The sequence below is a fragment of the Botryllus schlosseri genome, chromosome 12 (assembly GCF_051294905.1).
Source record: "Botryllus schlosseri isolate E-star chromosome 12, Bs_hap1, whole genome shotgun sequence".
NCBI lineage: Eukaryota > Metazoa > Chordata > Ascidiacea > Stolidobranchia > Styelidae > Botryllus > Botryllus schlosseri.
In genome coordinates this window covers 23114240-23133056 of record NC_137247.1, presented here as the reverse complement: position 1 = coordinate 23133056, position 18817 = coordinate 23114240, and the positions used below count along the sequence as shown (strand labels likewise).

Genomic DNA, 18817 nt, shown 5'->3' with positions numbered 1-18817 from the left:
GCAATCCGATCCATATGCAAGTGAAATCTAGATTAGAAAGTAATTTTTGTACAATTCTACTCCGCGCGCATAACATCGGTGAACACAATTTTTTTTACTTTGATCAGACAATTGATGCTGACTAACTTTTAGGGGCTGAATTCAAAAATGGCTTCCGTTGGTCTTTATCACGGCCAAGTAATTGAGTTAGGCTTCCACCACATTGCCTCATAACCCACATAAAAGTACTAATTCTAATATTTTGTGTTCATTGTATAAAACGTTTCAAAAACGACAAGAAGTCGAAAGTAAATCAATAGACCTTAAACGAACATTTGCACTGCTTTATTTAGTTGGTTATTGCTGATATTGCTTCTGCGGGACAAATGAAGTGTGACGTTAAGGGTCTAATTTACACTAATAAATAAGTCATAATTCTGTGGGTTGTCTCGTTTGATACTCGATCAACAGTCAGCTAACATTTGTATGCTCCAATCTACTCTTGTACCTTACCCCTACCATATTCAGATATTGGGGGACACTTTCTCTTTGCCCATCGCTGACTATGTCAAGGTTCTCCGGTAAATATTTCAGCTTTTTTGAATTTCTTCTGTCCGACATAAACATATGGCAGTGGTGCATGTGCATCAAAGTTACATGTGCAATATGCATCCTTATTGTCTGACCACTAAAAAACACAATATTTCAAAGCTGACACATGTGATCCAATCGTGCTTGTGATATTGCAACAATTCAACATGATGTATCATTCTCAATGTTTCTGTTATTCACAAAGACTATTTGAGTGTGCAATTGTTTCTGTACCTAAGACGTTACCATTTTGGAGAATGCCATACTTTGGGATCCTTTTTTGAGCTACCAATAGAGATTTGCCATTCACCTTGAGTTGTAAATCGAGATTCCGAACTCATCCAGCAACCCATGGCAACAGTATCATGCCGATGCATGTATCACCGCAATACACAATGCTACCGAAAGCAGTCCTACCATGAAAACGCCGTTTCTCATGATTAAAAATGAGATATCTTCTCTCTATTGTCAAGGATTTTCTTCTCAATTCGCAAGGATGCTAGAAGTTCCTAATATTTCTATTCCGAGTCCCAAAGCTCATGTCTGATCATTTAACTTCATGCACTACTCTATGTTTTGAATCATCTTCGATTTCAAAATCTTCGACATCAGACATTTTATCCCTAATATATTCATCCTGGTCAAAATTATCGAGCGTATATGAGTTTCAGGTTACACTGGGTTAGCTGAATGGAGCATTGGACCTAAAGCTGATAGTAAATGTAACGTTTATTTTTCTCGACATATCCTGCAGTTTGCATCAAATATGTGTCCAAAATATCCCCGGACGAATGCATCCCCTGACCAAAAATGGCTGAAAGCATCAGCCTAGATCGATTCCTGTATCTTTTTTCTTAATAATTCAATTAGGCCCTTGGCTATATATGTAACGGAAAAGTAATATGGCTAAATTCGTGAAAATTCGCATATATTGGGCATATGTCGTAGAGCGAAAACTTGACGTGACATGAGAATACCAGCAGCATTTATGGAATCAACACGCCAAAATGAGCCTAAATCAAGTGAAAATCAAAGTCAACAAATGTTTCGTTCAAAATTGTTGCCCAGTGTAATATATACGTCATTAGACAATATCTCGCTATAAATATCTACATACCAGAGTCAATCAGGCGTTCAGAGGTTAGCTGTGCTTAGTTATGTAATTAGAAACGCCCATATGCAAGCAAAGAAGTTTAAATTTGCGCAGGCTCAAAATGAGCCAATAGTAACACATTACTACACATATCAGCAGGTGTTATTTTCTCGATTGCGATTCCCACAGATGAAAGACCCAGCTGTGTCAATGCGCAGCTCGACATTCGAACATGTGGCGAAACTTTAGCATACTAGTTTTGGACCCTAAAGCGAACCTTAAACTGAATATTAACTTTTACCCCGATTCTACACCGAACTTTACCCCATCTTTACCCGAATCCAACCAATCTCTAACTGGAACCCGGGGTCGCATGCACAAATGCGCCATGCTATTGTCTGGCATGTCCTACAGACTGCGTCACTCGACTTCTCCGTGCCATTACTGACGTATCAGGAACGGAAAGAACGTAGTTTGTTTTTGCCCTTTATGTTTTGTGGCATATACACCGACTCAAGTTATACATTGTAGGGCTCTGGCCCCTTCTCTCTCATGTCTGTATATCACGTGACTTAGCCTATATCTCGCTACCACGTGACTTACCATTTATCAGCTCGCGCATTTCAATTACAAACTAGACTCATCTGCGATATCCTACTGTATATTCCATGCATATCCGACCAATATATCTATCTGAGGCAATCCTGTCGTTGCATTCACGTTGAAGTTGTCAGATCAAGGACTTAACGCAGGAACGTGCGTCTTACTACCCACGAGCTAAGTATATCTACCCAGCCACACATTACGTGGGACTCAGGTTACAACTCTAGCAGGTTATCCGACGACACACCCTCCTACAACATACACACGATATGTACATACTGCATATGCATACCATGAGTGCATGATGGGCATATGCCGCTGGACAAGGACGGTGCAGATATAGCCTTGTATGGCTTTTTAAGTCTTGCGCTACCCCTCCATGCTATCCCAGTAATGCATAATCGTCAAGTATTTATAATTTGAAAAGTTATGAAAAAAGTCACTCTCACCTAAATCGTGGTTCCACGTCGTACCAACGCGACAAGGCGTAATACACCCTATCTTCGGAAGGTGCCGTGAGATCATCTCTTTCCAGAAAGCACCGGATTTGTCTTGGTTCTGCATAACGAAACTTTTCCCCTGTATGCGAAAGTATCTCATAGAACGAAAAGAGACCGCAGAAACATCGCATTGACATATCGTCAGGGTTATAACCAAGTCACAAGGTCCCGAGTCACAAGTCAATCTCTCTTTTATAGTTTTGACTCGAGTCAAGTCGAGTCATTCTCAATTCACTACCGAGTCAAGTCCGAGTCCAAGTCACGGAGTAGAGTGTCGAGTCCGAGCCATAGTGTTTTGACTCGAGTACGAGTCATTGAGTTGACTGTTCAGTTCCGAGTTGATGTCGTGTAAAACCCACTTTTTACAACTCTACTCGGTGATATCGAATGCTTCGCATTCATAATATACTAATTTAACAGTTTCCCGTCGCATTTTCAAGTATCAGTACTGATACGCGAAATAATAATAATGTGGTAACTTTACTATTCTTCGAAATTACAATGAAATGCCCGTCTTGGTGGATCCAGTCTTGAGTCGTATGAATTGGTCCGAGTCATGCGCAATGACTCGAGTACAAGTCGAATCAATACACAGATTGACTCGAGTCGAGTCATTTTTCATTTTCAAGAAAATGACTCAAGTCAAGTCGAGTCACCAAAAAATCGCGACTCGAGTCATTACAACCCTGCATATCGTGAGTTTATCATACACTATTGTGGGCAACATGGTTGTGTAAAATAGGGATACTTATCATGGTTAGTTTGAATTACAAAATTCACTACATTGGCGAAATACAGATGGCCAATGTTACAGACTTGAGAAAACTGTATAATTGATTTGTATTCCAATCCACCGACACAATACATCCCAAAACTGCCTATGACTGTAATATCGGTGATATGTCAAGGAATCAGTGGAAACCGGAGAATATCCAACCTAAATTTCGACAACATTTAACGAACTATCGAACAAGTCTGATTTCACAACGTCAAGGTTGGAGGTGTGTACCTCGTACTAGCGTTTAGTCGTGCCTTCATATTCGAAAGTATTCAGAAGCATATCAGACGTGATCTAGATCTGATACTAGGTAACAATAAAATGTACCAACTGGCAACGTTGACATCTATTCTGATAGGAGAATCGGGAAGAGCGGATGACTACTTACCTCGAGCAAATACTTCGAAAGGCATTCCTGATTGCTGATACTCTCTCCATAACCAATTATTGTCCTGACTTGGTGCCAATTGAGCAGGCGACTGATAGAAGCCCAACGCCATACTTTTGAATAATATAGATAACATATACCACTGGTACCATCCGCTTAAACAACTTATGCCAATTCGAACCTGATTAAAACGAGACACTGACTGCGAGACTGAGTTCGCCTGAGTTGCTTCGAACTGAAACCGCAGACGATGCAATCATCAACCACCCGCAATCAGACGTGATTGCGCTGTTAATGGTCTGTGGATGCGCAGTGCGTACGCGAACACATTCCTTCCCAAAACAGGGCAGGGACAGACCGTCAATGAAAGTCGACAACTGTACATGTCTCCATACCAAAATGAGATGCCACCTTGTTCATAATGTGACTTAGAAAGAGCCTCTTGGGGCACAGAACGTCAATATACAATGTACATTAAGTAGCCTACATATGATCAGAGTTGAGTAACGTAGCACGACTATGTTACCGAGTGATTTCTGCGTAATTCGGACGACATCATTCTAAATCCTTGGTGCAGGATTGACATCTAGCGTAGGTAAATCTGATAACTTCAACGACAAATATCATAAACGTTTAAAACCAGAAATCAGCATTCTTTAGCACTGAAGCAGAAGCGCGAACAAGTAGCTTGCCAGCCAATTTTGGGTTGCTATGGCTACGAGTCACGTGATCGCAGTCCTGCGAAGAGCCTTTTATCCATGGGTGCCGTAATGGGGCGGTCAACATCCAATTTCCAAAACGGCAAATTCTCACGGTCTTCGATGCTACAAATATACTTGGCGGTGGACATCTGACTCCTGTTTTTGAAATAAGATTCCAATTGAAATATGAAGAATTATGGGCCACATTAAATTAGCGAGAGTTCCAGTTATGATACAGTCATGAGCACAACGAATTCTATAATATTTTACCGAAATGTTAAGACACGAATTCTCATGTCAATTACCATCTCACACTGCTCGAAAGATGTCGCTGCAAGAGTAAGTAGGACGTTTGCATTGCTGGCATTTCCTTTTATCTAATCATTACACAAGCATTTAAATGTATCAAATGAACCGGCTCCGGGCTCTAGTCGGCAGGCTTTACAGTACACACTGTGACTGCGACGGTCATCAAGTCTAGACGCATCCGGTCATCAGGTGAAGTTGCTGTTTATTAGGTCTCCCGAATCCCATCACGTAATCGGCCCCTATCCAGTTCCCTCATTCCGTTGCGACATCGCAGAATACTTCTTTCGTCGTAGACTACGACGGAATAATAACACAGATCACTCTTCAGGCCACATTGAATGATCTGGCCTAATCGGGGACAAACCGTCGTAATTTCGACGGCGTCAACAGAAATTCCGTCGCCTGGCTAACGGAAAAGGAGGGATTTCGTTATCTTTCTCTCTTAGGGTCGTGAACTTAAAGTTGGATTGATTAAAAGTCGATCATCGCGTTCATCAGTATTTAAAAACCCAGTATTAGGGAGACCAGTTGATCGCAGAGCAAACAGTTGAGTTTTTAATCTAATGATTTGACCGGAGCGAACCGGAAACTGGAACAAACTGTACACTGCGTAAAATTCCTACTCGGAAATATTTCCGATAATGACTGTGATGCTTCTCTCCTAGGCCACGGCTTCACTCAACAATCAGACAGTCAACGAAGTGAATGGTTTAAGTTGGGTCGCGACGGCACCAGAACGATCTGTTAATAGGGATGTAATATTTATTGAATTTCATACAGCAACAACAACAACAACAACGAAAATATCTTGGCGCTTCGCGTGATTTCCTTTGGACAGTTTGTTATATACGAGGGCCCTGTGTTGGATACTGTAGTCAGTAAACGAGACACGTAAAATAGACGTTACCACAATATAACTTGATGGCTATGTGCCGACCTTTGTGCTACACAAACTGGTTTGAAATCATGATAAGGTTATTTCGACATTGGTTTGAAAATTATCTTGAGATTTGACCCCAGTCAAGGATAAATACATATTTTCAAGTCAAGTAAGTTTAGGGATGTGGCTAGGAAGTGTATGCGATATTTCCAGACATTCGAAATGTATTTTATTATTTGCAGTAACTAGATGGATAGAATTAGAAGACGGCGAATGATGAGAGGATTAGTTTGACGCACATATTAATACGCTTTCTCCTATATACTTCAAAAAACTGCCAATCCGGTCATGGGGTCTGATGGCCGGTCAGACTGATATGGAAACACAATATCGCTAGGACTATTTTGTCCAAGATTTGCAGTGTATACGTATGATGAGGTTTGCTTCATAGTAAGCGACGATAGATCAAAATATGAACCGTCCATGTAATGTAATGCCATGTAATCCATATTGTGTATTTCTTTCAGTTTTGTTCAAAGGACTTATCATTCATCCAGCTCCCATGGTAATGAATCGACTCATTTCGGTTTTTAGCGGAGTGATGTTTAGAGCTACGTGGAGAATCGAGGGCGTGGATTTAATTATGTAGATCACAGGAATTTATAATACAAACATATTCCGTAATTTAAGTTACATTGCCTAATCCATTGTGCGCCTTTACCTTTCATTTTCATTCAATGAATTGCAAACGTCAATGACTTCAGAGATTTACCGAAGTCGTTAGAAACCAACAATAGCTAATTGGACCGGCTTTATCTTCCACAAGATTGTTTCACAGTTGATTCACAATCGCGCAGACGCATGATAACGATGACGATCTGCTATCGCGCATTGAAGTTGTTGATTCGATAAGTCTGGGTCGGAAGCGCATCTTTCTCGTTGATATAAGAGAGAGAGAGAGAGAGAGAGAGAGAGAGAGGGGGGGAATATAACCACAAGATATAAGTGGTGTATATTTTTTGCTATCTTGCAGTGCGAGGATCTGGTTGTGCGTGAAGGATTTCATAGCTGAAAGGTGGTGGCTTTATAGGTAAAATGGCGAAAAATAGTCTGTTGATATTGGCCATGCGCAATGTTTATGAAGACCGATGCAAGTAAGTACGCCTGCTGTATCCCGATAATAAACAATCCAACTGAATGATTCCGTAACGTTAGGAGGAAATTTGATATACTGAAATATATGATACCCCTTGCTGTATAGACCCCTGTTGTATGCATACAAATTTACATGGAGCTGTCGTGCTATGTTAATGGATATAGGATAGGTCCGCGACAGTAAATGTATATTAATTACCAACCACAATATCATTTTTCACAGGTATCTCGAAAAATTGTGTGACAAACGGACTGAAGGAAGTCACAAAAAATTAGAAGAGATCGAAGCTCTGCACGAACAATTGAAAAAGAGACGGGCAGAACACATAAACGCCGAAAAGATTTACAAGGAAAAGTCTGAAGATATTGAAAATCGTCACAAGGTGAGTCATAGAGGCGAGTAAGCAAAGCCGAGACTGACTATATTACAGTCACTATAACTAATGCATGTTCTGTGTCAGCATGGTGTTATGCAGATTTCCCTGGGCCCAAGTACACCTATATTTTCCAAATGGTGACGAGTATTTCCGTTGTCCATACGTAGCATAGTTAGTTGGACAATGCTCAATGCCCATATCCCCAGCTCATTCATATCAATTCCAAATTAATTAGAGACATGCAGAGGCGTAGGCATGGACCGACTCCTCAGTGAGTAACCGCTTGCGTAGCCTGAACGGTGTCGATCGCGGGACGCATTATTTTGGACCGCTGCCAACGGAGTCTATCTTCGCGCTGTGTAACTTATAGATTGATATTATTTACAGGCAATTATTGACCTCAAACGATCACTGGTCAACGTGCAGACGTCAAATCAGGAATCGAAAAGAACATTATGCGCTCCATATCAGCAGAGAGATATCGCAACACCTAAAAAGGTAGGATATGGGTATTAGCTGTTTAGAAATATATCTAATCCCGATGATACCAGAGACAAGATCAATAGTCTCGGTTTACCAAGCTTGTCGATTTACCATTACCTTTCCTGTATAATTTACTATGACATGGAATACTAGAACAGGGTGGGCAATCTTTTGAGCTCGCGGGCCGTATTCAATATATGAATCCATTTTCGGGCCGCACTATATAAAATTGGGATTATAAACCAAAACGCGATATTTGTATTTGATTATATAGTGAGGACATGGAGATAATGTATATGCTTATTTAGAACAAATCAAACATTGCTTTGATGATATCGTACACGCGTCAGAAACAGTGGCGAGATTTCATAGGCTGGTCGACCTCAATAACCAATTTGTCAAAACTATAGTGTTGAAAGTCGGTTGTCCCGATTCTTAGAACAGGATTGAAATTTCAATCTGTAAGCAGCGATCTCTTCATGTGCTAACTCCACTTTTGGTTCAGTTCTAGGACACACAATGATGACAGCATCATAGTAATGTTAGCTTCGAACACGCTTCTACTGTGTATATAAAATATAAATTACCCTAATTCTACGCATGCAGAGAACGAATCTACCTAAGACACGCGGGAATCGTTTTTCATAAGCACATCACTGAAATAATTAAAACTGGAGTGACCAATCTGAAATCACACTCGTGATCCGAATTGTGTTAATCTCGTTTAGGATTTATGTTATGTTTAGCAGTTGAGACCTTTCAAACTGCTTGGGCCTTGAGATCGGGCTGTCGCGCCAGGAATTGAACATAAAAAGTAACATAGGAAGTATTTACCTTAGAACAGTGGTTCTCAAACTTTTTAAGACACGCGCCCCCTTATGATGGTGAAAGATATTGCGCCCACCTTATCGTCATATCACTAACGCAACCAGGATGCTCGCAAACCTAGCCGATAGTTTGATGGCATGTGAGGTTACGACTGTGGGTAAGAGATTTTTAAACATGAAATTAAGACTAAATACGGAGCAATAGCTATGAATTGGATATAAATCTTGCGAAGCGTTCCGCTTCAAATGCCTTCGCGCTCCCGGTTTGAGAACCACTGCCTTAGAGTTATCATGGTGAAATATACTAAATAAAAGTTTACTCAAGTCCCTGCATTATTTTTATTTTTGGTACGCATTTTACCAATATTTTTAGTAAGCTTCTTTAGACTCTCGCGGGCCGCACAGAACGATGTTGCGCGCCGCATGCGGCCCGCGGGCCGTAGTTTGCCCACCTCTGTACTAGAATGACAAACTGCGGTTCCGTTAATTAAAGATCGTAATGTAATTACGATATGCAAATACAAAGAGGATCTTATATAAAGCTTTTCGTAATATTTTCATATGATATATATTATGCAGGTAACCACCGAGTTACCGAATTCATCGTTCATGTGTACTAGCCATCCAGGCTTCCATCGATTTGAAGGCAGAATATAACTTTCATTGCTATCGTGGATATTTTGTACTAATTCTGTTTGGATTCATTGCGAGGGGTCACGGTCAGTGAAAATTGTTTTGAATAGGCAAACAGCATTCTCAGCCCCATTATAACATTCACGTTCCGCGTGACGAATTAAAATTTCCCATCCATTTTACCCAATCATTTCGATGACGGGAAGCACCTGCTACGGTTCCTATGTATGATTCTACTCTTTGAACGTACAATCGCGGATCTCTGTGCCTCGTACGAATCCCGTTCTCGTACCGTGCTCAATTCGTAAAAAATACAATTGCTATTTCCAGGAAGTTCGATCGCGAAGACGTGCAATACGAACAGCAACCTCGCTACGCTATCTGAAGCAAACCCAAGATGGTTCCAAATCGTGCCGAAAACAAAGCAATCAGACTGTACGCTCTGGCGCAGTTGGACCTCGTGCCAAACCACCTCAGTGATATTTCTATGTTATTTCGTCATCGACATCATTGTTTCCACACGCTTTTAGGTCCATAATTCAATCATTGTATTGTTATGTATCGTTTGCAACTGCCGAAATAAAAATCATTCATACCAACGGTAAACTCCGTTTTCTGGAATCAGCAGACAATGGTGATATAGATGCTGGTCGTAACAATTGAGTATTATGATAATTGGAATCGAAGTGGTCTCATATGCTGATGGAAAATGAATCAAGATCTGTCTTAGCATTTTTGAAAATATTGAGTTTCTTCCTACCTCTTTCTATGAATTCTGGTGATCCAGCATTACATCAAGTAAAATGAGATGAATGTGTGATGGATAAGGCAAGATTTTGCTGCACTAAAATCGCGAGAAAGTTGCATTCATAATATTTGTGGAATTATTACGGTAGTCGAACTTGAAAGGTTCCGTTGAATAACCTACAGTACCCGCAGAGCTGTCCAATATGTTACTTCATTGCTATTGAACGCACGATCTGGTCAAACCGCTAAAAATTACATTTTGTCGGGCCACAGCAAGAAAATTACGCAATGAGGAAATAATTCCCGCCAAGAATTCAAACAGCATAGCGATACCCCCGCCCCCAATACAAGTCAAATAACACACCCCAAACCCACTAGGTCAGCAAACTACACCCAAAGCATTGTAGAAGAACTGTAACTTAAACAAAAGAAATAGCCTGAAAAAGGTGACTCAGTGAAATGTCTCGCCTGTGTCTTGCCTGCGTGCTCGTGAAATGGGAAACTATTTCAAATTTAAATGACAGAAGAAATAATAAAGCGATCTATTTACATATTGTTCGGACACGGTCGTGTTTGGCAGGGGTAGTTGAACTTCTTGCTGGCAAGCCATTATCTCATAGATAACAATGAGAAGCAGTTAACCCACCATATAGCTCTTTGTTTCGCAAATCAAAGAGAATAGATTCATACTAGAAATAGTTTATAACATGTTTTTAACTCACTCATTCACATTTCAACGCAATATTTGATAAGACGTTTCAGTGAAAATTGCCATGAAAAATTGAGAAAGCTGCAAAAGGATGCGCTAGAAAATCCCTCCAAACAGCTTAAGAAGGCTTAGTAGATAGATTCTGAGTATTTAGGAAGCTGTCGGAAGTTATAAAAAAAGTTGCAAAGTTGCAAAAACTTGGCCTAGTGATGGATTTAATCCTTCAAAAGAATCGCAACAACAGCGTAGGCCTACATGAAATCTCAATCCAGTTATCATTCAATTCTACCGAACTTTCAGGAGATTACACCGTTTTGATATTATGGCGGTACAAATTAGGCAGGTCACCGCGCAATATGCAGGGAATGCCTTGCACGTAAAATGGCAAGAATACAATGTTCAATTCTATTGGAGAAATTTGGGTATATTATCTATGTATAAATACATATGTATATTGTATAGGTGCGTTTTAAATGCAACATACATATGACGTGAACCGAATGGATGTTCGGATGATTGATGATGAACGTTCAATGTCAAAATGCTACATGATGTTGTAGTCCGGTAAATGATACTCTTTATATCGTTGATATAGAGGAGAAGTTCGTCGCCAAAGGAGCCACATTAGCCCCATATCCTAAATTATATTTTCAAGGAGCTATATTACAATGTCAATAAAGAAACGGATGGATTCGCTATTTGGTAATCAAGCCGATCAAACATTTGATCGAGATGATCGCACCTTGGAGAGTCGCTACACTATCGCCTTCCAACGGCGGGGATCCTCAAAAACCGTGGCGAGATAGAGGGTGGCTGTTGCGTGGAGATCTTATTGCTTCTTGAAGGTCACGTGATTGCTCGATCTCACTTGCTTGTCTTGGTGATCTGTCCCGTCTTGGAGGTTTTTGCCACTTCCACTGGTTGGCTCAAATCAATGTATGCCGGTATCAGACGATCGACGGAAACCACATCTGGTCAGCCGTCTATGGATATAGTAAATGACTCCGTTGATTACTTCAAAACCTTGTACGCTGTATCGTAAAGTTTGGTCAACGCAGGTCGGTGTGCATCCATTCGAACTTGGCGGAACTGCCGTGTTGTTGCCGTGCCATGCAGTGACCAGGGCCGTGGAAGTGGTCACCTATATCGTCGTGAGCCAGGCGAGGGATGCCGCCAATCAATATATACATGCCGTTCGGATGAGCTGCATCAAATTTCCAATATCCCTTGAAAGAGGGGCCATGCGTTTTTGTAGCATCTTCCAACTAGAGTTCTGAACACATATTTGACAGTAACCGCGTTACCGCAAACTTTTCGAATTCGTGTGGAATATTGAAACTGTCCTAGTTCCTGTATCATTTTTGGCTAAATATGGATAGTCCTTCATCTCATTATTCCTAATATTTTGGAAGATTTCTTTTACATCGTTACTCCGGTGCATTTCCCATAGTTATAATATTCATGCTAAAAGCCACTGTTCCAGCTCAAGTCGGTCGCCTGGTTGAATGACTGGTCCAAGTCGATACAGTCACTTCCTGTCATTTCAGTGTATCGCAATATTGTGACGTTTTGGATTTGTAAAATTATTGATAAAACTGACAACACTGGTCAACACATATTTTTAGGCAGACACGGTAAGAGTGGTTTTCGGGGTTCTGAAGGGTACTGATTCCGAATATGACCTTAGTATTTTTCAAATTGGCTCTATTGTTGAAGATAACCCACGGGGCTATCTCGATTAAAATCTCATATTTTTGCTATATGGGCTAGGTAAAACATCAGCTCAGTCGTACTATAAAGTTCAGAAATTTAGTCTACTTGTTATTTCTACACGCCGAAAACTGTTTTAAATCAAAATAAGTCGACAGCATTATATTCCGGGGTATCAGATTCATCATAGTTTGGGACTTTCACGGATATCATGTACATAGATATATTCCAATCATGTAATTAGGAATTTACCTAGATACTCAAATAAAGTTACATTAATTCAGTCACTTTTATGTCAACCACCCACTATAAATTCAAAATAATCAGTTGGAATATAATATTATCAACTTTTCTTAAAGCAAATTTGTTTCGTGTACTATTCTCGCGTGTGAGTAATTTAGTGCAGTTTCTCGCAAAGTTCCAGCAGTAGTCTGCCATAATATTTTCATCTCATCTGCACTGATATCTTTCGTTTGTAGTTTTGATGTCTTGGTGGAACATTTCCCTTTTCTATTCCCTCTAATAAACGATATTATTAAAATAATGTATCAAAATGACTGAACAGGAAGTGAGATTCAATGCTCATGTTTGCTCCAAGGTTTCCGTATGCAGATACCAATTCTCAGACCAACTGCTGGTAGTTGGGTGCTTCGTGATCCTCCAAAAAGTTTCATTTACCACATCCAGGAAGGGATTCCATGCCGTGAGCTACTTTATTAATATGAAATCGGAATCCGTATTCGAATTGGAGGTCCATCAAAGATACCAGATTAAAGCTTCTCGTTTTATAGAGATACTACTTTGTCGGCTCAGCGGAAAATTATCGATTTACAAGTCAAAAGAGATGAGACGCATATGAGTATTTTAGTTAAGCTTCTCTAGGACAAATTTGATCGCTTCGTACTCCTCTTTCATATTGGTAGAATGAGCAATTGGTACAGGAGAAAATATATTTCCGTTTTGCAAAAGTACGATTTTTAGACTTGACAAACCGCTTTTTTAGAAACAAGATCTCGCATCAGGTCATGTTAGTGTTGATTGAATAACTGGCAACGACATGCGGGTTCTACATGGTCAATTCTATAAAAGTAGAAAATCTCATATTTAGTATACTTCCTACCAATTGAAATATTCAAGGATAAATACGCAGAGATTTTGGGCTTTTTAGGAGTATAAATATATTCTTTTTTAAACCAAAACTAATAGGATATTCGTAATCAGCAACCTTGAAAACCCCAGAAACGACTCCAAGTTGTTCAGCCAAAAAAAAATCCATTTTGTTGACCAGTGTAATGTGTGTAATAAACACTGCCCGATTTTCAATGATTGTTCTTGTACAGTCAAGGACGGTGCGTATAATATAAATCACAATTCGCCAAATCAGCATGTAACTTCAATATTCCTCAACCAGTTATAATTATACCAGTTATAACTGGTCAGGTATTCCGCTGCAAATGTCAGGCAAACGCGTTGCATCGATAAAATGAGGGACTATCAGTCTTTCTGTGGTTGGTAATCGAATTGCACTAATGAGGTATTTCATTACGCAGGCCCAGTCTAGACAAATTCATATAATGCGACATATCGCGAATCCACTCTATACTTATCAGTACGAGGCGTACATAGTACGCAGGTTACAATTTTTGTATATGGGCGATTTTTCTTCATCCATTCGAAAGAGTACGGGGCCATTACATGACAATGTTTTCTAAAGATAATGATAATGTTCGGATCAAATTTCCAACTGAGAGTACCGCATGGCGATAATATTCATTCAGAAATGTTCAATCGTATGACACGATGGCATCAAATACGAACAGATGCGAAATGCCAACCGGTCTGGGTTTCAGTAACGTTAAACCTTAATTCAAACACATCATAAACAACTGAGAAGTGCATATACACACTGCTATTCTTGACTTAATTAAAATGGACGCGGAAAAAGGCAGATAGCCTCGTAAATAGAAGAAATAAAACGAATTGCATCATCTTTTATAATACAAAAATCCGCTGCGTAAGTATAATGGGTAAGATATTGTATTTTATTCATTTAAAAACGTCATAAGTCAACAATCAATAGCGAAAAATCGTGCTATGGTTACGTGTTAAGCCGGCGAATTAAATCGAAATGACGCACTTTTACAAAGTACAACGTTGGACTGTAACCATTTTGCGGGGACTCTCTAAAAATGGCGTCGTCGCCTTTGATTCATCTCACCGCTTCCAAATCCAACTCCGTCTCGCACAATTCCCGCCACCTTTTGATCAGATTTTCGCAGCCGATCCTCAGCATTTGATACGGACACTTTTTGGCCGCTCTCCGTACCTGGTTGACGCATTTCCCTATTCTTGTGTCGGACAAAATCTTGGTCGACATTTTGATCGTCCTCAGACGCGAAATTGCTTTCATCGCCATTTTTTCATCGCAAATGGCACCGTTCGCACCAATGCTAGCAATCAGTGATTTCTTAACAGCTGAAAAATCAACATCAAGAAGTTGATATTTCTGAGTCCACGGGTCGGCCAAGACTTGCACTCGATAAATCTCGTCGACTGTCGCAGTTAGCGATATCTTCGAAGACATTGCATTTTCTTTCCTAAGAGAATCAGACTTTACAATGGTCCTAGAAGCTGAAACATCGAGTGGTGACGATGCATAATGACTCCAGGTGGCTGACTGCGCATATTCGCTTTTGTTGGAACTAGCCAGCATCGTACAAATATTGTTGATTTCGGCAGGTTCGAATAGATATTAAACCTTCAATTCGGGAAACTCTCAGACAATTATTCCCTTGAACTAAAATAAGCTATATTTATACGTCATTGGATCCTTTCTTATCGCCTTCTCTTTATTGGCAATTTCGCTGTGCAAATGCGAGAGTCTGAAAGCCTTGACATCATATTGTTCTTCATACGCGATTAAACATCTTTTTGGCGTCCCACTTATCACTTTGATTGCGCTTCTCTACGGCATATCCGCTCTGTTGCTGATAACGCCCATCCGCTGGTATTAAAAGACGACCTGACAATTATAACTATCTCCCTAGGATGGATGATAACCATTTTCGGTTGCGTTATCTTCGATTTGCCATATCCCCCTATTCAAGTTCAAATTCAAACCGTTTGGGATCAGCCATTGCCATCTCTGCGTTGGATTACTACTGCGGTGTCATACTCAACTTGGATCGCGTGTCAAATTCAAAACCTTCAGGTCGCAGGGGTGCCAGACCAGTCCAAGCATTACAAAACATTACCTTCAATTCTTGACCCTTGTTTTCCCTTAAATACTTTCTTACCTAGCCTATATACATAATATAATATGCATTACATTATTCTACAGATCACACGGATTCTAATCTAGCAACGCTTCTATTCGCTAACAATGGAATTAGCTATGATGCGATGACGGGCCGGTGGCCAGATCAATGCACTTAGCCAGTTATGTACCGTTATAACAGCAGTGCATGGTGTGGTATGGTATGTAACGAAATTTCGGTATGGAATATGGAAGAGTGCAAGTACGGTATGATATGGAAATTTCCCAACTTTGATATGGAATGTTCTTTCCATACTTCCATACGTTTCCATACTTTGGCAGTTTTGCCAGAATCATGGCAATGATCCTATACTTTCGATTTGTCAAATTGATTGCATACCTCAGAAAATCGCTCACTGTCTATGTTCATATTAGGGATGGTGTGAACCTCTGAAAGGTTCAGGTTCGTGTGAACGCGAACATTTTCGAAAGGTTCTGTGTGAACGGGAACGTGAACCTCGTGACATCACGTGACTTCACATTGCTAGTTTCAACCCTACATTTCAGTGAAGTGATAGCCTATATTAATGTACACCTTTACACGATTCCTAGCGACGACTCGGACCAGATAATGCCACGATGCTGAAGTACATATTGACGTTTTAGAGGTCGCCAAAGGTATCAACTGGGGCAACCAAATGATACAATAATTAATCCCGTAAAATCAATATCTTCCGTCGCTTTCCCAACAATTTCGACGGGGACTTGCAAGGGAATGTAAGCTTACGCCTTAGCAGTCTAAGCCAGACCGGATAATGTATTCGGCGTCCAAGTATTGCTACGTTGATATTGAGCAGAGTGTAAAATGGGTTTTTTACTTGCTGGCGATATTACCTCATTAACAAGTTATATAGCAGTAGCCACCACCTCAATCGCACGGCTTTGGTTTTTATGATACAATAAACATATGAAATCCAGATTGAACCGTTAGATTTTACCCTGTTAGATTTTTATACATCAGAAAACGATATCATTTCATTGATCGGTTGAATAAGGAAAAGAAAAGGACGTAGGTTATTTTTGTCCTTGATGATTTTGCGGCATATACACCGACTCATGATTGACATACACATGATCTATGCATATGCATACCATGAGTGCATGGTGTGCATATGCCGCTGGACAAGGAAGGTGCAGATATAGCCTTGTATGTGAACGTGAACCTCGATACATCTGAGGTTCACACAAAGAACGCGAACGTGAACCTCACGTTCACACCATCCCTAATTCATATCTCAAATTGCGGTTGATTGATCACTACTAACCCCGGTCGATATCTATTTACTACGCCCATACAAAGGAAGATAATACGAATAACGAATATTCAAATTACATCAAATCTAAATATCATAAAAAAGAATGATATTCGAACGCTGTCGCGTTACAACTTGCATTTTAACTTGCACTTCTACTCCCACGGGAGTTTTGAAATCGTAGATTCTGATAATGTAAAAGTTACAAGAATATTTCTATCAATTTGTTGACCTTAGATATAATTTGACGCAATATCTATTTGACATAACCATCATTGTCATTCAAAAATATGTAGCTTGTTTCGGAGCGACGGTACGATACACGCATTAAACTTCATGAAATTTGGTTACCTATGATAAAAGAATAGACAACCCAATCTCGACTAACGAATCTAATGTGTGGCCCACAGCTTGGCGGAAAAATAGACATTTGAACCGCTGTACCAAAATGATTGTAGTGATGTAAATTTTATATTCTGAGATACTTTCTATAAGATATGATTGCTATCAATAATTTTCACGCGAAGCATAAACCTATCTGGTGTTTCTTGGCAATGTGTTATATTCTGAGATAATGCATGAAGATCTTTCTGCAATCGTTTTATTCGACTTACAAAATGGTGTAACTATCCATTCCATTGCAACTATGACCCATGATTTTTAATTTCATATGTATAGCCTATGGTCTTGCGGAATTCGTCTGCTTGAGCGGGAAAGAGTCAATCAGATCTCGAAGTTGTTTCTGAAAGCAACACACACACACATACACAAACACACCGGTCCTTCTAGTCTGATTGTCGAACGAGTTCAGTGTCAAAAAAATAAATCTTTAAATTTTGAATATTTCGGACTATTCTGCTTTGAGCCTCGCTTGAGAGCACAATATATCCCGCTAAATCAATCACAGAATGTCCCTTCTGTAACACAATCATTGGGAGACATTCATACACTTGGGGGCGCCAAAAGCTCGTCCTAGTGATCCATTGTTTACATTGGATACCGAAAGAAACTACGTCTTGATTTGTTGTCTTTTGATATCCTGGAACACCTGGAAAGTATTCTCCATATTTGATGATTGCTGCAGATGACTATTATCTGAAGAAAAATCACAGATGGTATGCCCAAGTACAAGGCCAAATGACTTGCGCTTGAATGAAGCTATGTTGTTTAATGTATACATTACGTGATGTGCACATGGAAAATATAGAGTTTGACCCAGAATTTGTTCCTAAATTTATGATTCTGAAGTTGCAAAAGTTCTACTAAATGTATTGGCGTCCTTTTTTGGTTTTTCAAGATTGCGTCAGCGCAAGATGAAAAACGGATAACTGCGGAATGCAATGTAGCATTGAATACAATTTTTTCTGAGCAAAACCGTTCCTGCCATCGTGGTGATTATTGTTATTTCCAAATTCCGTGATTCTTTCTGTTGATTACGTAGTCTACATATATATTGGGAGTTTTTATGTATCTCGTTAAGTAAATGAAAACAAAACTTGCGTCTAGCTAGGTAGTGATATGTTTTCTGTTCAGTCATCAAATCCAGTACAGTGATATTCCCGTTTATTATGGCGGCATCTAATATTGAAGTTGGAGCAAGAAAATCCATGCACCACTGAGAGTTATCAGTCATTATCACTAACCAAGTCTGCTTCACCGAACATAAAATAATAAATGCATCAAATGCTGTTATGTAGGACTATATCAAACTATGTCTTTCCTAAATTCAAAAATCATAAAGCAGATAGAGACTATTTCATTTTTCAAATGCAAAGAGATTGCAAG

General features: G+C 39.8%; 2 protein-coding genes across 2 annotated transcripts in view; one reads left to right on the top strand and one right to left on the bottom strand.

Moving 5' to 3' along the window:
• Positions 1 to 4182, bottom strand: part of LOC145451833 (kelch-like protein 36) — a 34761-nt gene extending 30579 nt beyond the window's left edge. Inside the window, exons 1-2 of the mRNA XM_080330060.1 lie at positions 3933 to 4182; positions 2716 to 2845 (exon numbers count right to left, since the gene is read on the bottom strand). Coding sequence (XP_080186186.1) covers positions 2716 to 2845; positions 3933 to 4068 — 266 coding nt within the window. The 5' untranslated portion in view covers positions 4069 to 4182. The remainder of the gene's footprint in view (positions 1 to 2715; positions 2846 to 3932) is intronic.
• A 2504-nt stretch (positions 4183 to 6686) lies between these two features.
• Positions 6687 to 10404, top strand: LOC145452893 (uncharacterized). Its single transcript, XM_080331019.1, has 4 exons — positions 6687 to 6976; positions 7201 to 7360; positions 7742 to 7852; positions 9628 to 10404. The coding sequence occupies exons 1-4, from the start codon at positions 6918 to 6920 to the stop codon at positions 9775 to 9777; spliced, it is 480 nt and encodes a 159-aa protein (XP_080187145.1). The 5' UTR covers positions 6687 to 6917; the 3' UTR covers positions 9778 to 10404.
• The last annotated feature ends 8413 nt before the right edge of the window (positions 10405 to 18817 follow it).